A 26,062-nucleotide genomic window follows, 5' to 3' on the forward strand; every position below is an offset into this window, starting at 1 on the left:
CGGCCATAGATGACAGGCGTGAATGATGGCTGCAGAGATGGGTACTGGCGATTAGACTTGTAACTGTAGAGCAGCTGACTGCCCAGACAAACCAATGGGCTACCAACAGTGATCCTCAATAACAGTTCAGCAACCATAGCTGTGCATGGGCCTCCACTGCGGGTGTTTCCTTCATGCACCCATGATGACTGCTGTACATTGGCGACGAACGCAACTGTACGTACTCTGAGTGGTGAGATGTGATCTCAGATGGATCTCGTTTTATTTGAAATGGGTCAGATGGCCGTTTGGACGTATGGCGTGAAACGTCTCAAAGCAAACACCCTGGCCGGCCGGGGTGGCCGAGCGGCTCGAGGCGCTACAGTCTGGAACCGCGCGACCGCTACGGTCGCAGGCTCGAATCCTGCCTCAGGCATGGATGTGTGTGATGTCCTTAGGTTAGTTAGGTTTAAGTAGTTCTAAGTTCTAGGGGACTGATTACCTCAGAAATTAAGTCCCATAGTGGTCTGGTTGGTTGGTTTGTGGGATTAAAGAGACCAGACTGCTGCGGTCATCGGTCCCTAAGTCCCATAGTGCTCAGAGCCATTTGAACCATTTGAGCCAAACACCCTGCAACAATTGTCGGAAGGGTCTTGGCCAGGGGATGGAGCATTGTGGTCTGAGGAATGTTTTTGTGGTATTCCCTGGATGATATCGTCATTCAGGAAGGCATAATGGATCGACATAAGTATGCATCTATCCTTGGGGACCATGTTCAGCCCTACATGGAGTTTGTCATTCCTTGCCACGACGGCATTTACTAGCTCGGCAACGTGTCAGGGAGCTCGCAGCCTACATGCATGGTCTGAAGAGCACCAGGACGAGTTTACCGAACTACCCTGGCCACCAGACTCCCCAGAATCTGTGGTCTAGCGCAACAGGGCTGTTCGCTCCGTGGAATTTCAACTGAGAGACCTAGCGCAGTTGGGCACAGCACTGGAGCTGGCAAGGCTCAAATGGCTCTGAGCACTATGAGACTTAACATCTGAAGTCATCAGTCGCCTAGAACTTAGTACTACTTAAACCTAACTAGCCTTAGGACATCACACACATCCATGCCCGAAGCAGGATTCGAACCTGCGGCCGTAGCGGTCGTGCGGTTCCAGACTGTAGTGCCTAGAACCACTCAGTCACTACGGCCGGCGGAGCTGGCATGGTTCCTCATACCTGTCCGTACCTTCCAGAACCTCACTGACGCTCTTCCTGCACATCTCGCAGTGGTTCGCGCTACAAGATGTGGCTACCCGGGCCTTTGACGGGTGGTCACATTAATGTGACTGCACAGTGTATGTCCGTGCGCGTAGTTACTGGTAGGGGCCTCACTGGCGCAGCTCACGGGCTCGTTCGTTGATTGCCCAACGTTCGTCCAACCGATATGATGTTAATACAGCAACAAAAGGTATTCTGCGTTTCGCCAGGTGCGATTCTGTTATAAATGGAGTTCATTTAGAGAACAGCACCGCAGATGTTTGTCGTTCGTCCAGTGGAGGGCACGTTGAACACTTGTGAAAGGTAAATGGAAACTTTGAGTCTAAACATAACTGTAAAAATTTCAGCAGAGTTGTATGCGCAGCCTTGTAAAAGAAATACTTTTGTAAAATCCCATTGGTTTTCTGAAAATAAAAACTTTCTAGTCCTACGTACAAATTAACATATTCCACAATTTCTATCTTGGTTAATGTAGGAGACAGAGTCTTGAGAAAGTGGATGAATCTTACTGAAACACCTCAATGGTCACAGAAATTCCTAAACCTAATTTGTCACATTTAATATTACTTATATTAGAACTACTCCTGGATTCGTGGGAAAAGGACAATTTCATGCAGATCTATTCACCACGAGGTCTGGACCTAGTACACAGTACCATCAGCAGAGGGCGCTTTCGTCCGTTTCGTGACGTAACTCAAGATGGTGGGGGTGAATGGCGGAAAACGGTTCTCCCTATGGTGAACATGAGTTTTTATTTTGGAGATAGTGTCTCCACCAGGAGATCTATACAGTTACATCGTATTAATGCACTGCACTTAAATAAAATGCACATCCTTGTGTTCCCAGGCAGTTTACTGACAAGGCATACGTATTATTATTTATGGAATGAAATGTACTGTTGCACAAAACAACTGAAAAATCAAGACTGCCACGTTTTTGGCATATATCCAGTTTATTATTCGGAGGCTTTTGAATAATGTATATGATGACATACAAATTAATCATTAAGTGATTTCCAATTTATTTTTCAGAAACTATATATGAAGGGCTTATTTCAATAGTGGTACAAGTCCATTTTTGTTCATTGTGAGATACAGAGTCCTAAAGTTAAATGAGCCCTGAAAAATCTTCAGTTGAGATACCAGAAATATCCAGGCATATGTCTTCTTGCGAGAGATGAACCTTTCGTTCTGTTTGTTTGGATCATTAATTGCAGAAGCATTATTGGCAGAAAAGTGGATGTAATGGATTTGTTAGCTAAGTCTCTCACTGTTTTCAAACTCTGAGTTATATCCAACAATCTAACAGCAATGTTATGAGAAATGGTTTATGATACTATGTAAATGTGAATTGCGGAGAGAGCTTCCAAATACATTTTTGTTGTCTTTGATCTATAATAGTGAGAAATAGGAAATTATATTTAGATTAAACTATGAAACGGCAGTGAATACTGTGACTAAATATAAAGAAAAACCTCTTTTGGACATGGAACGGTGTCCAGCTGAGATGATGATAATAAAATTACGTCGATTTTTAGAGATATTTTGGGCAGCAACGATGGTTTTATGATGTACCATGTGCCGAATGATAAATAAACGAAAGAGAACACTGATTTAATTTATGTTCAACAGTCATATAGCAGAGATTCATGACGGGGATATATACATCTATCTGACAAAGAAACCATCTTGAATCTGAGTGAAAGTCATGGTCGATGTTGCACATGTTACCGTGTTCACTCCTATTCGTTTGATTCAGAGTTTGTTAAGCAACTTGTTTCGTCTGCAACATTTCCAGAATTATTCATAATGTCTCATGATTGTATTTCAAAGTAATAGCATTCAAAGCTGCATTTTTCTGCGAGGGCTGAACGAAAAGTAATGCCTCCGCCTTCTGCAATTGGGTTTGGATGGAAATATTTTAATAAATCAAATGCAGAAATAATCATAAGAGTGTGATCTTTATTTAGCAATATTCACTTTTCCACATAATCACTAGCTAATTGGATCCATTTCTGCCAACGATGAACAAGTTTTCTGAAGGCGCCACGGAAGAAGCCGACACTCTGTTTCCTCAACCACAGTCACAATGATCTCTCAACGTCTCCATCAGAAGCATAGTGATGTCCCCGTATATCGTCTTTCATCATCAGGAACAGATGGAAGTCAGAAGGTGCTAAATCTTGACTGCATTGAGGATGCCGTACGGTGGTGAGATTCAGTCTCTGAAGTTCTGCTGTGGTGGCACGTGAAGTATGTGGTTTGGCATTGTTATGCTGCAAGAACACATTTCCCTTTTCCTTTCGGGCCCTTGTTAGCTGTCGTTTCAGAGTTCGCAGCGGTTTGGTGTTACGTTCTGAATTTATTGTTGTTCCACGATCAAGGAAATCAACATGGATAACACCATCTGCGTCCCAGAACACTGTGGTCATGCTTTCTCCAGCTGAGGGCTGCGTCTTTATTTTCTTTTTCTGGGGCGACTCTTTGTGTCGATATTCCATAGACTGACGTTTTATCTCCAGGTCGTAAAGGTGAACACATGTTTCGTCTCCTGTCACAATTGAATAGAGAAAGGCGTCACCTTCATTCTCGTAATGCGAGAGGAGTTCCTGGCAAATTTCATGTCCGTGCGCTTTCATTTCAGGAGTCAGCATCAAGGTATCCATTGTGCACAGATCTTCCGATAGCCAAGCAAAGCAATAATGTGACCCATACGTTCTTCTGAAATGCCGATTGTGCTTGAAATTTGTCTCTGAGTGATACGACGATCGTCCTGAATCAATCTGTCAACATTTTGCTTGTGAAACTCAATGGTTGCTGTCACAGGAAGTCCAGCTCTTTGTTAGTCACGCAGGTCAGATTTCCCCGCCTCAACATGTTTAAACTTACTCGCCCAACAACGCACAGCACTCACATCAACACAATCACCATAAACTGCTTTCATTCTCTGATGAATCCCCCTTGTGGTGACACCTTCTGTTGTCACGAATTCAATAACTGCAAGTTGCTAACATCGCTTTGACGGACCGTCAGCGCGGGGTTCCATACTTTACACTATAACAACACAACCGTTCAATGCTAAGGCTTCCTGCCAACTGGAGCTGTAGAGAAGAGGCTACGGAACAAGCCAGTACCACCGCATACCAATGCTGCCAACTGTTGAAGAGTTACGAAGGTGGAGGCTTTACTTTTCAGTCAACCCTCGTATTTAAGCAGTATTTGAAACTGTTATATCTATCAATCTAACAATCTAATAATTTTTGGATCGGTACTATGTACGCAATTCTAGAACTCTTAAAAGATGAAATTAGCTTTTTGTCAAGAAAAGTAAAGTATTGTTTTGCTGTGTGGTTTTCATAATACCTTATTTATTCATTGAGATGGTGATGCAATAACATAGGGTACTTTCAAACGGAACTATGTAGGTCGAGCTTCGGAAGGATAGCTGAGTCGGCTAAAGAAGTAGCATATGTAGTTCCCTCTAAAACTAATTTAACGATATTTCAGAACCTCGATAAAGGAAATGAGTTTCGAACATTGACAATACTCACCCCTTTGTCTAATATCGTCTTGATGCCTTTGTGGTGTCACCGCCAGACACCACACTTGCTAGGTGGTAGCCTTTTAAATCGGCCGCGGTCCGCTAGTATAGGACGGACCCGCGTGTCGCCACTATCAGTGATTGCAGACCTTAGCGCCACCACACGGCAGGTCTAGAGAGACTTACTAGCACTCGCCCCAGTTGTACAGCCGACGTTGCTAGGAACGGTTCACTGAGAATTACGCTCTCAATTGCCGAGACGATAATTAGCATAGCCTTCAGCTAAGTCAATTGCTACGACCTAGCAAGGCGCCATTTATCCTTTGCTATGTATCGTATGAAGCATGTCTCATCAAGAACGATGTATACAAATGATGGATTAAAGTTAAGTATTCCAGAAGCTACGTACTTTTCTTTATAGCATTCATTACGTATCCTGTTTCAGACCTCACGCCATCCTGCGTGAGCTTATAGCGTGCATTTCGGCCTTCTCTAGCAATATAACAGCCTTCAAAGCCTCCTTTAATGTAAACGGTAAACGTGACCCCTAAGTAAACGTAATAAGTGACTGATCCTACGAATTTGTGAGATCCCGTCTTTTACCTCTTAAGAGGAGACGCTGCTCACCCTTGGCAGTCAGCTTCACCGAATAAGCTCCGCAGTGTGTCCGTCGAGTTAGTAGGAGTGCTAATTTCCGGTTTTGTGTCGTAAAAATGAAGGAAAGATTTTACGACGTACAGAAACAGCGTTCTTGCCGGACCATAAACTTCCAGCTTTAGTACTTGTCATTTTGGTGCAAAAGGAACAGCGTAATATCTCTTAACAGGGAAATATATATAGCTGCGTGTTGTCGCTTCCAGTCTCTTTGTTTTTAGGCGCAAATGAAAATCCAATCATATTGTAACTTAACTTCTCCAAGGTGCCTCGAAAATTTAGTCTAATCTATAAATATGATTTGGATCATCGATGTTGTATGTTACGGTTTATTTATGCTTTTTTTGTTGCTCTTGCTCTCCCTTGTGTCTACCAAAACAACAGTCCTTTTCAAAATTAGAAATGAGAGAGGCAGCAACTACCGTAAGTTTTCACATCAGTGTAAATGACCTTTCGTTACCTGTTCATCTGTTCATCTCACATCGAAAGACGTTAACACAATTTTTTTCTTTGTATTTATGTTGTTTTTCTCTACCAGTTAATTTCTTTGACAAAAATTATACTTGAGTTTTCTATTCATCATTCCGAATACCTCTATATTAGTGCCCTGACACACCTTTCTAACAACGAACGAGTCACAGTGTTTACAAACATGCAAATATACGTGGGGGTATAAAAATGTCTCGTTCTGCCACTAAACAATTGCATTTACTTATTTTTCGATGTAGTTAAGTATGACGTCTTTGGACCTTGTCCAACGTCTTTCTAATGAGTGGGTGATGTAGTTAACTGAAATTATCTGGCAGAAATTTCTCCTCCTTGGAAGAAAGCATATCAGTTTGAAACATTTTTAATAGTTAAGTCTATTAGTGTTTCCCAAATATCAGGCTTATCGGTGTGTTAATTGGAAAACAATAGGTGGTTCCATTTGAGGTTATCTAGCAAGAAATTGCTGTACGCATTGTTTGTATCCTTCGTGTGTCCATATATCTACGACATTGGATTTATTCATGTTCTTCAGACGTTGGCATTACCGCCAAATTCATTTCGTGGAAGTGGTCCTCAAAACGCCGGTCTCTGTTTCCTGAGAATCATGCAATACCGCCTACTGAGAACAGGAGGAGAAAATCAAGACCATTTTTTTTTTTTTTTTTGGTCATCAGTCTACTGACTGGTTTGATGCGGCCCGCCACGAATTCCTTTCCTGTACTAACCTCTTCATCTCAGAGTAGCACTTGCAACCTACGTCCTCAATTATTTGCTTGACGTATTCCAATCTCTGTTTTCCTCTACAGTTTTTGCCTTCTACAGCTCCCTCTAGTACCATGGAAGTCATTCCCTCATGTCTTAGCAGATGTCCTATCATCCTGTCCCTTCTCCTTATCAGTGTTTTCCACATATTCCTTTCCTCTCCGATTCTGCGTAGAACCTCCTCATTCCTTACCTTATCGGTCCACCTAATTTTCAACATTCGTGTATAGCACCACATCCCAAATGCTTCGACTCTCTTCTGTTCCGGTTTTCCCACAGTCCATGTTACACTACCATACAATGCTGTACTCAGACGTTCATCCTCAGAAATTTCTTCCTCAAATTAAGGCCGGTATTTGATATTAGTAGACTTCTCTTGGCCAGAAATGCCTTTTTTGCCATAGTGAGTCTGCTTTTGATGTCCTCCTTGCTCCGTCCGTCATTGGTTATTTTACTGCCTAGGTAGCAGAATACTTTAACTTCATTGACTTCGTGACCATCAATCCTGATGTTAAGTTTCTCGTTGTTCTCATTTCTACTACTTCTCATTACCTTCGTCTTTCTCCGATTTACTCACAAACCATACTGTGTACTCATTAGACTGTTCATTCCGTTCAGCAGATCATTTAATTCATCTTCACTCAGGATAGCAATGTCATCAGCGAATCGTATCATTGATATCCTTTCACCTTGTATTTTAATTCCACTCCTGAACCTTTCGTTTATTTCCATCATTGCTTCCTCGATGTACAGATGGAAGAGTAGGGGCGAAAGGCTACAGCCTTGTCTTACACCCTTCTTAATACGAGCACTTAGTTCTTGATCGTCCACTCTTATTATTCCCTCTTGGTTGTTGTACATATTGTATATGACCCGTCTCTCTCTATAGCTTATCCCTACTTTTTTAAGAATCTCGAACTGCTTGCACCATTTTATATTGTCGAACGCTTTTTCCAGGTCAACAAATCCTATGAAAGTGTCTTGATTTTTCTTTAGCCTTGCTTCCATTATTAACCGTAACGTCAGAATTGCCTCTCTAGTCCCTTTACTTTTCCTAAAGGCAAACTGATCGTCACCTAGCGCATTCTCAATTTTCTTTTCCATTCTTCTGTATATTATTCTTGTAAGCAGCTTCGATGCATGAGCTGTTAAGCTGATTGTGCGATAATTCTCGCATTTGTCAGCTCTTGCCGTCTTCGGAATTGTGTGGATGATGCTTTTCCGAAAGTCAGATAGTATGTCGCCAGACTCATATATTCTACACACCAACGTGAATAGTCGTTTTGTTGCCACTTCCCCCAATGATTTTAGAAATTCTGATGGAATGTTATCTATCCCTTTTGCCTTATTTAACCGTAAGTCCTCCAAAGCTCTTTTAAATTCCGATTCTAATACTGGATCCCCTATCTCTTCTAAATCGACTCCTGTTTCTTCTTCTATCACTTCAGACAAATCTTCACCCTCATAAAGGCTTTCAATGTATTCTCTCCGCCTATCTGCTGTCTCCTCTGGATTTAACAGTGGAATTCCCGTTGCACTCTTAAAGTTACCACCGTTGCTTTTAATGTCACCAAAGGTTGTTTTGACTTTCCTGTATGTTGAATCTGTTCTTCCAACAATCATATCTTTTTCGATGTCTTCACATTTTTCCTGCAGCCATTTCGTCTTAGCTTCCCTGCACTTCCTATTTATTTCATTCCTCAGCGACTTGTATTTCTGTATTCCTGATTTTCCCGGAACATGTTTGTACTTCCTCCTTTCATCAATCAACTGAAGTATTTCTTCTGTTACCCATGGTTTCTTCGCAACTACCTTCTTTGTACCTATGTTTTCCTTCCCAACTTCTGTGATGGCCCTTTCTAGAGATGTCCATTCCTCTTCAACTGTACTGCCTACTGCGCTATTCCTTATTGCTGTATCTATAGCGTTAGAGAACTTCAAACGTATCTCGTCATTCCTTAGTACTTCCGTATCCCACTTCTTTGCGTATTGATTCTTCCTGACTAATGGCTTGAACTTCAGCCTACTCTTCATCACTACTATATTGTGATCTGAGTCTATATCTGCTCCTGGGTACGCCTTACAATCCAGTATCTGATTTAGGAATCTCTGTCTGACCACGATGTAATCTAACTGAAATCTTCCCGTTTCTCCCGGCCTTTTCCAATTATACCTCCTACTCTTGTGATTCTTGAACAGGGTATTCGCTATTACTAGCTGAAACTTGTTACAGAACTCAATTAGTCTTTCTCCTATTTCATTCCTTGTCCCAAACCCATATTCTCCTGTAACCTTTTCTTCTACTCCTTCCCCTACAACTGCATTCCAGTCACCCATGACTATTAGATTTTCGTCCCCCTTTACATACTGCATTACCCTTTCAATATCCTCATACACTTTCTCTATCTGTTCATCTTCAGCTTGCGACGTCGGCATGTATACCTGAACTATCGTTGTCGGTGTTGGTCTGCTGTCGATTCTGATTAGAACAACTCGGTCACTGAACTGTTCACAGTAACACACCCTCTGCCCTAACTTCCTATTCATAACGAATCCTACACCTGTTATACCATTTTCTGCTGCTGTTGATATTACCCGATACTCATCTGACCAGAAATCCTTGTCTTCCTTCCACTTCACTTCACTGACCCCTACTATATCTAGATTGAGCCTTTGCATTTACCTTTTCAGGTTCTCTAGTTTCTCTACCACGTTCAAGCTTCTGACATTCCACGCCCCGACTGGTAGAACGTTATCCTTTCGTTGATTATTCAATCTTTTTCTCATGGTAACCTCCCCCTTGGCAGTCCCCTCCCGGAGGTCCGAATGGGGGACTATTCCGGAATCTTTTGCCAATGGAGAGATCATCATGACACTTCTTCAAATACAGGCCATATGTCCTGAGGATACACGTTACGTGTCTTTAATGCAGTGGTTTCCATTGCCTTCTGCATCCTCATGTCGTTGATCATTGCTGATTCTTCCGCCTTTAGGGGCAATTTCCCACCCCTAGGACAAGAGGGTGCCCTGAACCTCTATCCACTCCTCCGCCCTCTTTGACAAGACCGTTGGCAGAATGAGGCTGACTTCTTATGCCGGAAGTCTTCGGCCGCCAATGCTGATTATTTATCAACATTTAGGCAGTGGCGGGGATCGAACCCGGGACCGAAGACGCTAGCCCTAGACCACGGGTACATACCATATGACAATGTTAGTCATATGACAATATTAGTAACTGTTGCTGTCTGTAGGGGGTCGTCATGATGCTTCATCACGCAGTCCCACATGTCACCAAGGTTAATTCTACTATGATGCAGAAGCTTCGCTTGGGTGCCCTTAAGCATGGTCCACGATTTCCATATTTCTGGAGCCCTGAAGAAAGACGTTCGTGGCCATCGATTTACTTCGGACAAAGAGGTGTATGCCTGGGTATAATCATGGTTTAGTAGGCAATAACATACAACTTTTAGTGCAGCAGCATCTGCAAGTTCACAAACGTTTTTCCTTGAAGGCACTGATCGTCTTGTCGCAGGGTGAGATAAATGTATTAACAATTATGGCGACCACTTTTGAAATAATAATAAGATTTCTTTCTGTCTCCCATCTGTCTCGTTTGAGTGTGACTGCTTCCTCTTCTATCCATCTATACTTAGAGCGTGATTCAGCTGTCCCTACCTATAGCTTTTATGCAACTCGCTATGTCCTCAAATACCGTGCTTGATTTTCATACTCTCTCCGTCGCTACATGCAGACTATTAGCCCTACAGAAAAAATGAGCAGAACCTTTTTCTAAGAAATTTAATGTAGTTAAATTTCGTACTGGGATCCGTTTTTGCTAGAGATTGTAGATGTTGAATTATTAATGAAAAACTTACAAAAGTGACCTTCAAATGCGTTTTTCTTGAATAACTCGAAAACTGTGGCTTCCAGTGACAATGTATCCCAGTACAAAATTTAACTACCCTAAGTTAAATTTCCCACAAAACGTCCCGTTCATTTTTCTGTAGGACTTACAGTTTGCACTTGGCTAGCGAGAGAATATGAATAACTCATGGTTGGTTACTGAAGGCATTGTGGGTTGCATAAAACCCATAGGTAAGAGCAGCCGAATCATACAGTATATAAATTAAAGTTCTTCATAACATTTTTCTGTCTGTAGATGAATCTGAATCTCTGTAACTATTGTAGTGATTTTGATACAGTTTTCACTGTTATGTAGACTGATTCATGAGCAAGGCTTGTGTGTATAATTTATTAATACAGGGTGTACATGAAGTCTGGGAATACTTTCAATTATTTATTGCATAAGAACCAACCATTGTAAAGATATCGTACATATGTCATTTTGAAGAGAAACCCTGAAAGTTTTTTTCATATGTACCGCCACAGCGTACTTTGGTAATTTGCCGATAGCGCTAGTCGTCAACATGACGAGTTCAGGTGCGGAGCGAGCTTTCAGTGTGTTGGAGTTCGTGTGCTATAGCTGTTCAACGAATGTTTAGAACGAAGTACGGTAAGAAGCCACCAACAAGGATGACCATTTACCACTGGCACAACAAATTCTTGGGTACCTGAACACGGAGCTGCCGCATCGGTGGATCGACCGTGCTGCAGAAGGAGACAGTTGTTTCATGAAATGGCCTCCCCAATCACCAGAACTCACTCCGTTTGAGTTTTTTCTGTGGGGACACATTAAAGATCTGGTGTAGGTACCGCCTCTACCACGTGATGTAGCAGAGCTCCGGGAGAGAATACGGGAAGCGACTGCCACAGTCGATGATGGCATGCTGGGACGGGTACTGACGTCTACTGGGTCACTCATGGTTCGCATATCGAATGTTTTTTTTTTAAAAAAAAACTTTCAGTGTTTCTCTTCAAAATGCAATATGTATGACATCTGTACAATGTTTAGTTCTTGTGCAATAAATAATTGAAAGTGTTGCCGAACTTTATGTACACACTGCATTCCACTTAAATTTTTTGAAATATGCTTATAATTCAAAGCCCCCTGCTTCGTCTTCCTGTCTCTATATAAAGGCTAATCTCAGGCGCTACTGTGAGGATTTTGATATGGTTTTTTACAAATAGACAGACTGATTCACGAGGAAGGTTCTTGGGCACATAAGATGGGATTAAGGCCACATGACTGCAGTGCCAGACCAGCCAGACCTGCGAGACGGGCGCGAGCTGCTGCCGACTTACTGAATGATTTGTGACGTAGAATATATCAGCTATTGCTTTAATTGTTTTACATTATGAGGACAAGATGATATTCGTTTATCTATCTTTATTCTCTGAGCTCTAATTACAACTCTAATCAGTGGCCCGTAAACAAAATTACCACTAGACGTTCGTCCAACCATTAATATTTGTGAGAGAAGGGAGGGGGTGAAACGCATATCCTGCTCCTCTCGAATAACACAAAGGGGACCACCGAGCTTACCGTCCCCGTCCGACGAACGGATCACCATCAACAGTGCCAAATGCCCTCGTTGCAGACAAGTTTAAATTTAACCCAGGACGTTGGTACAAAGACTGCTGATAAGGAACTTTATGCCACCACCTCTTCTTCCACTGTAAGCCAAATACTGGCAGTGGAAACGTCATTCACCACCAGGTTTCGAAATGGATTAATCCCGAGTCGGCCGAAACCGCATAGGCGGCAGGTAAAGTTCCAGGTTTTCTGCTACTGTGTTCCACAGTTGTTTCTCGGGGAACGTGGCTGTCTGCGGAAGTGGGCAATTGAAACCTTTCACCTCCCGCTATGTCGACATCATTAGGAACGGGGCAGCAGATAAGCTGTAGATTAACGAAGATGGGAGAGGCGTTTACTGGATATGGCCGGAATCTGTACATAGAAATTGGAGGAATGTACTACTTATGACCTGCATAAACTCTTCATCGCAGAATATGCGCCGATTTTCTTCAGGGATGTTTTAAATTATAAGACTACGACAGAAAAGTAAGACACTGAGACCTACACTTTTAATCCACAACCCATGATACATAGCGTGATGCTGGCCACATGTGCACCATTACCATTAATTAAGAGTAGTTCCTGCTCTGTTAGATCATGACTGATTCATAGGACAGACTACTGCATGAATCTCTCTGTGCGAACCAACAATTTTTCAAATGTTTCTTATTACGAAGTATTTGCGATAAAATGCTAATATATTCTTTGATTCCTCTTGGGGCTGGAAACAGACTGTGAAGCATCGTACAAGAAGCGATGCAAGGCCCACATATGCTACAAAACAATAAAATGGGGCAGTGCAACCAGTCACAACCATTCTGCTCATAATAACGCCCACAGCCATGAAGAGCTCTTAGGAAATTCTTCAAACATTTGTCATTAACGACACCCACTTCAGCGATGTTACGTTTCAGAGTGTGTGAAATAGGTGTATTTAAGAATTTTTTAAATTACTGAATAAGAAACTTAATTTCTCTTTCGTTCAATTTCATTAACCGCCAAATAATGGGAATTTTCCTTTCAAATGCGGAAGTTGTTTCTGTTGCACCATTTAAATCGAAGTCACGTTTTCCGTTTGTTACCTAATTGTAGGAACCGTCACATTTCCTATATCGCATTCGCTAATCGATACAGTCTCCAAAGTTATGATTAGCGGTGTCCATCCTTGATCGTTTTCACAACGCTCGCAGAATATGCATGGTCAACTGTGATGATCGTTAGGTCAGCGTGTGTTACCCCCACTCATTGAAACCTCTTTAGAGCCGACGGTAAGGCCAGTAACTTTTACTTAGGAGAGGATTGAAAGGGGTCTGCTTAGTTTAGTGAGGATAACTAAGAACATATTTTCAATTCCAATAGAGAGGCGGTGATATTTCTGGTAGTATTTGTACCAGTTATAGGCCGATGATAAGTAATGTATTTAATGTAGTTGGTAACAACATTAGCTGACGGGCATAGTAACCATCTTTTGACAAATGAAGTTTCTTTGTCCTAGCACATGAGTCAATTCTTCTGGAAGCAGGCTTTATGATGCAAACAATAGACTTCAGTCTTATATATCACCCTGTCGTATTTCGCTGTTCTTTCTTTCCATAATGACTAGCAGCTATTTTTAGCTATTATTGTCAAATCAAAATTCAGTGAACAAGCAATTAATGAATAAGTAAATGTGGTAAAGAAAATCAAGTAAATGAACTTGATAAAAATAAAAAAGATAGATACAATGTGGTACCGTAAACTATACATCCCGGAGATTAGCTGTAGCATGAGAATAGGTCAGATAGACCGTTTTACCTGATCTTTCTCCACGTTGTAGGTCTCCAGCAGCTCAGTGGCGATTTCAGTGATGACGTCCCACGCATGGTCTGTAACACACGAAGATTCATTTAGGATATGAGGCCACAATTAAGGAACATACTGCGTTACGAAACTTTCACAAATTCCCTGCCACGGAGATCCACAAAGTATTCGAGAAATGGCATGCTTCGAAATTAATTAATCAAGCATAGCACATGAGCGAGAAGCAGTGAAACTGACAGGAGATTGGGTCAAACAGAAAGAGCGCGACTGCTAGAGAAGAAATATGCCACTGATGACTAAGGGGCGAAATTTGATGTTGTGGTTAACGTATGAGAGCGGGAGTCACTTGAGATGTTCTATGCGTTACACGAACGTCCTACAGATAACGTAAATGGAATGTCGATAAAGGCACAGAATGATGCGTTATGTTGCTTCCTGAATCTCTTAGTTATGACATAAAAAGGACTGTTTTCTGTGTGGGGCAGCTGTTATCCTCACCCGTAAAACATTGGTGTTCATTATCTCTATATTACCTATTTTCAAGGCTGTATTTCATTGAGCTGGTACATATTTTGTATCAGTAAATACGATTACTGAAATTGTCACACCTCAATATGATTTCTGTTTCAGTTTCGATTACACGGAACGTTTAAATATTTGTAACCTCTACACATCACGTCTGTTGCCGCAGACGTTCGCTACGAAACTCAAAGCACCTATATGGTGAGTTCACTGGGCGAGAGTACCGGGCTAGCAGCCTTCGCACCATTCTTCCCCACCTTTAAGAGTCAATACGTGGGGGCACACCTTGCTTCTAACGCTCCTCGCACCCCTAACTAAAATCGACCATGTTAAAGTGAGTGCATAGTACCTTTCATTCTTACACCATCAACACGCAACGGGACATTCTGCATAGCTTTTGACTACGTCAGGCATGTCAACATGCACTAGAGCCGACTGGTTATTTTATTGCTGATTTTGTGAATAAACTGGTTGATTCTTTAATAACAACACTGGAGTAGTTGTAAACGACATATGTCGTTTTGGTGGATAAATACGGTATTGCAGTGCCCGTGTTATCCATAAATACGATGCAAATTTCCTTCGGATATGCCTAACACCGGGCAAGAGACTTTCAAGTAAAATGTCTCCCCTGTACGGGAATACACGTAATGGGTGTACGACTGCAGTATGTAGACACATGGTTGACGACGGATGGAAGTGTTTGAGTCTGGTCGCGAGTCGTGCTCGAATAGCCAGATGGTAAGGCGACCGCTCGCGCTAAATGGGAAATCTGCATTCGAGTCCCAGTCCGGCGCAAATTTTCATTGTCACCATTCCATCACACACCTGATGGTTGTCCATAATCCCAGCTGCCCAATACATTGGATGATTTATATCGCAGCTGAGTACTTGAAGATAGTTTCCTCCACACTGCTGGTCGAACGCCACTTCCACCTAGATAATCATTCCGTCTTCAGGCCACGAGTGGCCTACCGGTACCATCCGACCGCCGTATCATCCTCAGTGGAGGATGCGGATAGGAGGGGCGTGGGGTCAGCATACCGCTAACCCGGTCGTTATGATGGTATTATTGACCGAAGCCGCTACAGTTCGGTCGAGTAGCTCCTCAATTGGCATCACGAGGCTGAATGCACCCCGAAAAACGGCCACAACGCATGGCGGCCTGGATGGTCACCCATCCAAGTGCCGATCACGCCCGACAGCGCTTAACTTCGGTGATCTCACGGGAACCGGTGTAGCCACTGCGGCAAGGCTGTTGCCGTCCACCTAGATAATCAGCGATCTGAATGTTACTACAACTAAAGTTTAGTTCGAGTGTAAACTACTGGGTACTGTGCGAGCTTCATTTTCAGTCATGAAGTTTTACTTTTTTTGTTGCAGTTAACTTAAATAGTATTTTCTGTTTTATGGTTTAGTTATAGTTCTGAATATACTATAATTAAGCCAAAGTAAATAATCGTAATATAACTATAATGGTAAGTAAACTATTTTCAGTATAAATAAGTTCTTCACCGGAACTTACCTTTCTAGACATAGTCCTACTGCAAGTTGCATCCCCTGTCTCTCTCTTTTATCTTTGAATTAGCTACCCATAAATGTACAATTGTATGTGAACTTCAAATGATAGCGCAACATGGCTTTGAATATTAAAAACGTATTTTTATTATCTTCCTTAAGCGAACGAGAGGATTTGAGACAACTAAAAAAAAAAAAAAAAAAAAAAAAAAAAACGGATTAAACAGAGTAATATTACCAACATAGGCTATTGTCTAACCCAGCTGCTTAAGGGGACACTTCACCCTAAATTTTTTTCAAGAATATTTTAGTGGTTATTTAACATCTTTCGAGTGTTGACTCTAAGGTCACAAAATGATTTGGATGCATTAGAATTACAAGTACGTCTACGAAATATTCGACATATGGACTGCACCCGTGAAACACTGCCAGCTGCTAAAGAGGTCAAGACAGTATCTGTCTATCAGAGATTTGCACCTGATACACTACTAGCAAGATGCACTAATAATGACAAGGCACAAAGTGAAAATAAAGGTTTGCCCAGTGTCATCTGGCCCAGATGTCTCCCACCGCCCAAACCCCCCCCCCCCCCCAACCCCGCGAAAAAGATATTTTGGGTGTTGTTCTCAGTTGAGTATGGTATGTTTTGAAGACTGAAGACAGCAGGAGTCACAGCACTCCTTTATCTCCCTCCCAGAAGAACATTTGCTTATCTATAGATCAACGACGGATCAAACAGTCCACAAGACGCTGGCTGAAGTAGGAAAAATTCAAGAAAAAGGCTACTCTGATCTTCAGATTGCAAGACGAAGAAGACCTGCTGGAGCAAGTAAGAAAAACGCATTGTAGTGGTGAATTTTAAAGGGTATGTGTATCGTACTAACATTCATTTTTTTAATAAAATTTTAACATTCATTTCCTGTAAGTTTGTTTTTCTAAGTTCAGTCCCAACATTTTATCGCTAATATGAACTAGTCTCAGTGACATATTTCAGGAAGTAGTATGAGGCATTTGCATACTTCTATGCATTAACATTGTCGAAAATATAGTTTGACTATTTCATTATCACATTTATGTACCGATAATTAAAGAAAATGTAAGTTCGAAACTGGAAAAAATACTGGAAGTACATTAATAACATTTCTCATAAAATGAATGCACAGAACTGTTGGAATGTGTGAATATACCTAAAAACTACTATTAAATCATATTAAAAATTCAAAACTCCAATACTAATGAAGTTCTGGACTTCAGAGTCTGAGTATACATAATTTTAAAATTCGGTTGAAATCAGGAAAGTCGAAGAAAAGTTAAACGCCTAGTTGGAGTCTATCTTTGAGTGCCATGGCTATAATCATAATGCCTGGAGTTCAAAGACCATACTGGCTAACCTTAAGTCAAACCTTTACAAAATTAACTGTTTCATAAGATGACTCGATACAGCTGTCAGGAATTTTAAGAACTGCGTGTTTGCAGTCAGCTGTACAGATATATTATTTATTTTCTACCTGTTTCGGTCATAGTGACCGTCTTCACTGAAGACTATATCAACAAAAACAAATGAACAATTTATACACAGGATAAAACGAGTAAGCTGTCCAGCTGATCAAGGTAAACATGTCTAAGTACTTACAAGTAAGATGCAGGCTACATTACACGGATTTGCAATTCAGCTTCCAACTGGATGAATTGAAAACCATCACAGTGATAAAATGTTTACCGACACACGTATAACACGCCATGGTTTCGATACCAGCACAAAACTAGTTTCATTGATATGAAACGGAACGATCATTAACGTAATATACGAGGAATGATCTCTCCTGATACGTGTATGTCAAATAATTTAAACATGTGTCAGACTCTAGATGTCTTACAGTGCAAAGATCATCTTTCAGGAGTCGATTTGTGTCATATACAGGATGTTAGGGCCATAAGTGCAGATATTTTTATTGGCAACTGAGGATGTTGTTGTTGTTGTTGTTGTTGTTGTTGTTGTTGTCGTCGTCGTCGTCGTCGTCGTTGTTGTCTTCAATCCAAAGACTGGTCTGATGCAGCTCTCCATGCTACTCTATCCTGTGGAAGCCTCTTCATCTCCGAGCAACTACTGCAACCTACATCCCTCTGAATCTGCTTACTGTACTCATCTCTTGATCTCCTTCTACTATTCCCCCCCCCCAAGCTTCCCTCCAGTACTAAATTTGTGATCCCTTGATGTCTTAAAATGTGTCCTGCCAACCGATCCCTTCTTTTAGTCCGGTTGTACCACAAATTTCTTCTCTGCCCAATTCTATTCAGTACGTCCTCACTAGTTACATGATCTATCCATCTAATCTTCAGCATTCTCTGTAGCACCACATTTTAAAAGCTTCTATTCTCTGCTTCTCTAAACTGTTTATCGTCTTGTTTCACTTCCATATGTGGCTACACTACATACAAATACTTTTAGAAGGGACTTCCAGACACTTAAATATACACTCGATGTTAACAAATTTCTCTTCTTCAGAAACGCTTTTCTTGGAATTGCCAGTCTACGTTTTATATCCTTCCTACTTCGATCATCATGAGTAATTTTGCTTCTCAAACAGCAAAACTCATGGACTACTTTGAGTGTCTCATTTCGTAATCTAATGAACACATTACACCAGTATTTGCTTCATCTGCAGACTAATAATTATAGCTGTTACGAGCAGAATGTTTATAGGTACTTCTGAGTACATGTGACAAGAACAAGCCATGAATGCTTATTTTCGTCTGGGCGGCAGGTCAGGTGTTGAAGAGTGGATACATGGACGCAAAACGTTTAGTCTATACTGACAGACATAGTGTACTGAGTGGTGCAGTTACGACCATGCAGAAAACTTCAGATAGTAAATTATGTGAGCTGTGTTTGTGGGAAGACTCTTAGATACAGAGAAAAAACAATTAACACACTGAAGTAGGTACATATTAAAGTACCAATGATCTCAATATTTGCACTTAAACACTGAATATTGTCAACTATCAATAAAATGTATACCATGAACGTCTATCTCCGAAAGAATATGCGACTAATATTTACAATGCGTCTGTGTCGTTAACAGTAAGAAGACACATAGTGGCCATAAGAAACGGCACAATGAAAAATATCTATTAAAGATTGCCTCTCATAAGTAATTATCTTATATAGATACGACAGACGAGAATACATCCTCTCTACAGTCCATAATGAGTTAGGTCATACAAATATCTCAGTTAAAATTTACTGATAATAACTGCCCTTATATAACTTTATGTGAAGAACTTGTTACCATGTCACATTTAATTTACTAATGCAAGACAGTACAGTACTTATGTATATATGGGAAATCTTTACATTGTAAGGATGATCTCATAGTAACAGATTTGTACTATACATAACGATAATAAATTACATCAATAAAACGTAGAGTGTGAAGTTATGTCAAGAGTAAATAGAATTAACTATCCCGCTGAATACAAGACCAATTATATGCCAAAAGTAATAAAAAAACAAAAATTACAAAAACTATACCTCACGTCTGTGTCAAAAGAACACGAAATATAGGTACAGCACACAATCTAGACCTCTGGTATAGAACAGTCTAGACCTCAGGCTCTAACAGTCTCTCGTAAGATATATAAGTATCATCTTACTCATTTGGACAATCATAGGGTACTGTTTATTGAGGATCATAGGAGTAATAACCAGAATTACCTAAGTAGCACACTTCTGGCATGAAGATAAGAAAGATGTAGAATATAAGACATCATGAAGTTCTCTAAAAAGGTTTGTTCTTCAGTTTCTTTGCCTCATTTAAAATATTGTCAGGGTGTCATTTTGTATTATAAAAAATATCTTCTAGTAAGTTCATACGTATACATGTACCAATTTTGAGTATTAATTTCATATCATTTTCTATATTAGCAGCAATGCGTACACATGATTTCACATGTGCTCCTAAGGCTGAGGAACCAGAATGGCTGGAATGTACATGAAATCTAATCATTAAGTTCCTACCTGTTTGTCCCTCTTCTCACATTGTTCACAATTAACCTTGTATATATTTGCTTGATAATATATCAACTTCTCTTCCAAGATATTTTGAAGTTTACGCCTCACATCATTCTCTATACGAAATGGTATACTCACATTACTTTTCGTGAAAATTTGGTTAATTTTATCAGAGATTTTACCTACATAGTGCGAGATTTTACAAAAATAAAAACGTAAAGCCAATTCTCCCCTAATATCACTACAGCGCTGCATAAAATGGCACTGCATTCGGGAGGAATGATGTTCAAATATCACTCTGCATCCTGGTTACGATTGCGAAGGGTTTCCACGACTGACTTCATTAGAACATCTCTATCGTTTTTTAAACTAGAACACTGCCGATTTCTTCCTCCATTTTAGTCGCACTTGAGTTTATAGCTCATTTGACTTTTTTTTAGTTCATGACGTCATCTTAAGGATACCTCTAACTTTCTCGTTGTCTTAATACAGTTCTTATATGCCGTAAAATACTGAATGTTGTAGGTCCGCTTCGCCATCTGCGACTCCTTATTCTAATTGAATACTCCATAAAGGGGGAAATGTTGAAATGTTGAACTTTCCTCTTAAAATAAAATAACATGTCGGACAGGGGCCAGATCCTTGATAGCTCTGTCTCGTCAAGAACGCTTTACGTAAAACCTCAGAGCTTCATTCCGCTAATATGTCTCCCCTGCGATTCCTAATTGTCAAATTAGAGGGAGAGTTTATTGGGAGTACCAGACGTATGGAAGACATTTTTATCCGATCAACAGGACCGCCTGTTTCATGGAATACCAGGTTCTGCATGGAGTAATTATAATTTATGAATAGGAGACGCTACTCTGAACTTGGAATCACGAGGCAATTGTCTACAACCTAATCTAATTGACTAACCGCAATGTACAATTTATTTCCCCACTAAGATTTACGCCAATGTACAGTTTATTTCCGCACTAAGACTAAGTGTTCACTGGGATAAAAAAGTTAATAAATATATATGTAAAGTAGCATAAAGTGTGTGTTTTCGGTGGTATTCACTTTGCCAAACGTGTGCCACTAGTCAGTAACAACAAAAATAATTTAGAATATCGCTGAGGAGGACCACTGCAACAGGCACGCGCAGCCACTACCAGCGAGAGGAACTAGAGTTTAATGTCCCATCAAGCGTGGTGTTTTTGAGGAAAGTATGCCGCCTTTCACTGAACGTGGCAGATGGAAAGAGTTAATGGGAACTTGATCCTCTCTGTTCCACCATACGTGCCTGGAAGTTGCAACACGCCTCCATCACAATATCAAGGGCGAATAACTACGATTTCAGATCGTTTAGATAGTAGTAAAGACTTCACAGCGGTATTGCTGTTTTTCGTGTGTTTGTTACTGCCTACCAAAATGAAAGAAGAAGTTAAAGAAAATGACAACACAAATTTTGTTTCCGCCAAAATGAGAAAAAAGATGATAGTATTAAGTTTGGTTTTCACGACACTGAAGTTAGAATAAAGCTTGCTTCTTCGTTAAAAGCATTAACTGTATAAAGTGTGATTTTGCGAAATAGTACAAGCAGTATATGACGGTCTAATGTTAAATTTGGAAAAAATTATTTCCTGAAAACAAAATAATATGATTGTACAGGAAATTAAATTTTAACTAGAGTTTGAATTACATGAACATAGCGAACATGGCCAAAAAAATCCACGAGGTTGTAAAAAAGATTTTTGTTAAACAAGTTAACAGCTGCATCTCCGATCTAAAATTGTTAAAGGAGAAAATTGTAGGGCTTAAAGGGATCTATCTATCGCTTTTTTATAAATATCGGCTGCTTTGTTACGTTTCGAGATATTTTGTAGAAACCACTAAAAATAGGGTTCTCTATAGTCCGTTAACATTCACAGTCTCATACTTGCTCTTTGCTGTAAGTATAGCCCGCAGTAAGTCAAAAAAGTACATGTTTGAAAATTTTTTAAATTAATTTTTGAGGTATGTTAATTTTCTTTTAGAAAACAAAGCGCTCCCGATAATTGGCTAAATTTTCTTAGCTGATGGCCCTAAACTAGCTGTTTAAGTCTTAGTTTTTTCACAAAGAGTTGCACTACCATGCTATTAAATAATTTTTCCGTATTTATTAACTGTAAGGATGAAAAAAGCTTCGAATAACATGCACTTTTGAAGTGTGGTTTTTAAGTAACTATCTCAGTCTTTATTTTATGCAAATAACTTTTGTAGAAAGAGACGGCTGAAATTTTTCCACGAATGAAACGTAATTGTTCTACGACATTCTGTAGCCGAGATAAACTCCAGAAAAATCTAGTGGATGCAAATAACATTTTAGAGCGATATTCGTGATGGAGGTTAATATTGTACAAGTATAACGTAAGCACCACTAATAAAACAAAACATTTACGGTATTATAATTTCGTGATGCCTTCAGCAGCCTTTCTCTTTATTTCATATACGAGTGCACAATTTCGGCCTTAGGATATTTACAAATATCTAAAACCATAGCATTATATAATGGATTCATTAGCAACTCTTGTGATTTTGACATAGGAACAGGTCGTATCTGTAGATATACTAGGCGCATTATAACTTACTTTGTGGATGATTCTTCAGTAGTATGTTGTGCTATGTACGTCCTTGACTCTGTGACTGCTTGTAAAGGTCATAAAATAGATTAGAAATGTTTTCCGCTATTTTAAAAGCACATTCCTGTCGAGGAGTTGTTGAAAAGCTCTTATATATAAGGTTGATGATTTTTTGTGAAATAATTACAATCTGCTGAAACTAAACCAGTGCTGAGGGTTCGCTGCCAACGTATCATTAAGACACTAGAGCAGACATAACTTTCCTGCTTGCCTAGTGTGTTCTCCTGCGTGCTTTCAACATTGACACCTACTTTGTCAAAGATCTTTTATTTCCACATACAAGTTGGTGTATTATGTTCACTTACAAGTTGGTGTACCTCTTCAGGAACATTTCCGGCCGTATCTCGCCACGGCCTTTTTTGCTTCTTGTCTGCTCAGAGATTGTTTCCAGCACTTTATCCATATTCTGCAAAATCAACCAGTATGTGCGAAAACTACGAAGGCGTCTTCGGTTGTTTCCGGATGACGCTCTCGTTTATCGACTAATGAAGTCATCAGAAGAGCAAAACAAACTGCAAAACGATTTAGAAAAGATATCTGAAGGTTGCGAAAAGTGGCAGTTGACACTAAATAACGAATAGTGTGAGGTTATCCACATGAATGCTAAAAGGAACTCGTTAAACTTCGGTTAGACGATAAATCAGTCTAATCTAAAAGCCGTAAAATCAACTAAACACCTAGGTATTACAATTCCGAACAACTTAAATTGGAAGGAATACATAGAAAATGTTGTGGGGGAAGCTAATCAAAGACTGCGTGTTATTGGCAGGACACTTAGAAAATGTAACAGACCTACTAAGGAGACTGCCTACACTACGCTTGTTCGTCCTCTTTTAGAATACTGCTGCGCGACGTGGGATCCTTACCAGATAGGACTGACGGAGTACATCGAAAAAGTTGAAAGAAAGCCAGCACGTTTTGTATCATCGCGAAATATGAGAGACAGTGTCACAGAAATGATACAGGATTTGGGCTGGACATCATTAAAAGAAAGGCGTTTTTCGTTGCGACGGAATCTTCTCACGAAATTCCAATCACCAACTTTCTCCTCTGAATGCGAAAATATTTTGTTAACACCGACCTACATAGGGAGGAACGATTACCACGATAAAATAAGGGAAATCAGAGCTCGTACGGAAAGATATAGGTGCTCATTCTTTCCGAGCGCTATACGAGATTGGAATAATAGAGAATTGTGAAGGTGGTTCAATGAACCCTCTGCCAGACACTTAAATGTGATTTGCAGAGTATCCATGTAGATGTCGACGTAGATGTAGAAAATTAATGCCTCCGAATTTCTTATGTGAAGACTCTTAAGGCTTTTTAAATAAAACAAACGTTATTAACATTCTCCATTTTTATTCTTCAAGGTCACACATTTACTTCTCAACATTGCCATCCTGGCGACGAACACATTTCTCCCAACGAGAGACAATTTTTTTAATACCGTCACTGTAGAATGTTGGATTTTTTGTCGATGGAGCCACAGCATCACCTCTGCCTGCAACGCTTCATCAGTATCAAAGTGAAGTCCTGGAAAGTGTCCTTAAAGACATAGTAGTGGATGAAAACCGGATAGGGCAATGTGGGACTGTATAGACGGTGATCGGTGACGGTGAACCCAAGGCGTCAGATTGTTGCAGATGTTGCAGCGCTCGTGTATGGTGTGGCATTGTCATACTGAAGGAGGGGGAGCTCCATGTGTGGACGAACTCTTAGAATTCGAAGCTCGAATACAGCACGCTGTTTCTCACCCACCGACGTAGATACCTTACACACCGTCATGTTACACTCTACAATTTGGAGCCCTCTACAGACAGACGGCTGCAAATACGTAGACATGAAAATTAAAACTGTATAATGTTAATAACATTTACTTTATTTAAAAAGCCTTATGACACTTCACACAAAACATTCGGAGGCATTACTTCTCGGCGTGGCCTCGAAAAAGTCACGAGAGGCGTTTCCTTGCAGGGCGTATCTCAAACGCGCAGATGGTGACCGGCATGTTAATTTGTGCCGTATTGCTGGAGGATTACGGAAAACTACAACTGCTGCGTCACTTTTCCTCTGAATTCACAGAGGAAATGATGCTAGCGTAGACGTCACATCATATGAAGTTCCTCAACCACGGAAGTGCACTTCCTACACATTCTCAGAGAGAACGGTTTAACAACGGCAAAAAGTTTCCGCAAACACTTAAAAGTACCGGATGAGGTTACTTCGTCCTCACAGCAAGAATTAAAGATGCTCTAGAAGGACATCTGAAACGTTTATTACCCATATAAAACACTTAAATACAAGAAAAACGTAAAATTTATTTTCCTAATATCGTATGAGATCAGTATAAAAATTAGTGAATGAGAATTATTTCGAAGAAGATGAGACAGAACACGTTACAACTCTGCAGTAGGTACATGTAATGGCTGTAGCGGTACTCATTCTGGTTTCTTTCTGGGAAATATTGATAACAAAAGAATATTTAGATTGTGCTTTGGCCGTCTTTTGGAACACTAAGAAGCTCTTGAGGTATAACTAAAAGCGTGAGACAGTATGCTAAAGTTTAGAACGAATTGAAGTAGAAATATACAGACAAATCAGGAATAGTCATCATTTCCCCTTGAGAGCAATACATAACTCGAAGATACAGAAATTCCTAGACAAACTGTTGTAGCACAGATGCCACTTTGTGTTACAACACTCGTTTCCAAAATCTGACAGAAAAAGGAAGACTAAGCATCCCGCAGACAGCGAGATTATTAGGAGCAGGATGCTAGCTCCGTTGCAAAAGAAATAGGGGAGAGTAGGAGGGTGAGAGGACACTAGTGGTAAGTATTCATGGTAGCCTTACTGAATGAACCATCTCTGTGAGTTTGGTGCAGTGAATTACGGACACCTAATAGCACTGAAATCAGAAAGCCCGGACTGAAATTTGGATTTCACTTCTTTCGAATACCAGTTTAGTGCCTTAACCGCAGTACCACTTCTCTCGAACGGGATAAAATAAAAGAACTAATGGTATTCTAAATCGAGGAAATTTCGTTCTCGTGTTAACAACACACTATCTTTACATAATCATAGAATATTTTTCTCAATAATGAGTAATTGAGGCAAATGACTTCACGTTCATGCAATTCTGTTTGTATACATTAGTACATATGAAGGCAGAATCTCATAACAAACTTAAATCTCTGCAGTAAAGATATTTTTGAATAGTAATAATAGGATTAACCGCGATCAACCGAAGTAATGAGGAGCTTCGCGTTCAGGCGGCGAAGGGCAGTGGATGTCTACCGGCCGCGGCATGATGCGGATGCGATAGGGAGAGGGATGTGGTCAGCACGCCGCTCTCCCGGCCGCTTTGCAGATTTTCTAGACTGT

At 40.4% G+C, this 26,062-nt stretch overlaps 1 protein-coding gene across 1 annotated transcript in view; it reads right to left on the bottom strand.

Moving 5' to 3' along the window:
* Positions 1 to 26,062, bottom strand: part of LOC124788566 (aromatic-L-amino-acid decarboxylase) — a 303,259-nt gene that overhangs the window by 142,165 nt on the left and 135,032 nt on the right. The window contains exon 8 of the mRNA XM_047255837.1: positions 13,964 to 14,034. Within this exon, the coding sequence (XP_047111793.1) occupies positions 13,964 to 14,034 (71 nt within the window). The remainder of the gene's footprint in view (positions 1 to 13,963; positions 14,035 to 26,062) is intronic.

The sequence above is a fragment of the Schistocerca piceifrons genome, chromosome 3 (assembly GCF_021461385.2).
Source record: "Schistocerca piceifrons isolate TAMUIC-IGC-003096 chromosome 3, iqSchPice1.1, whole genome shotgun sequence".
In the NCBI taxonomy this organism is placed as follows: Eukaryota; Metazoa; Arthropoda; class Insecta; order Orthoptera; family Acrididae; genus Schistocerca; species Schistocerca piceifrons.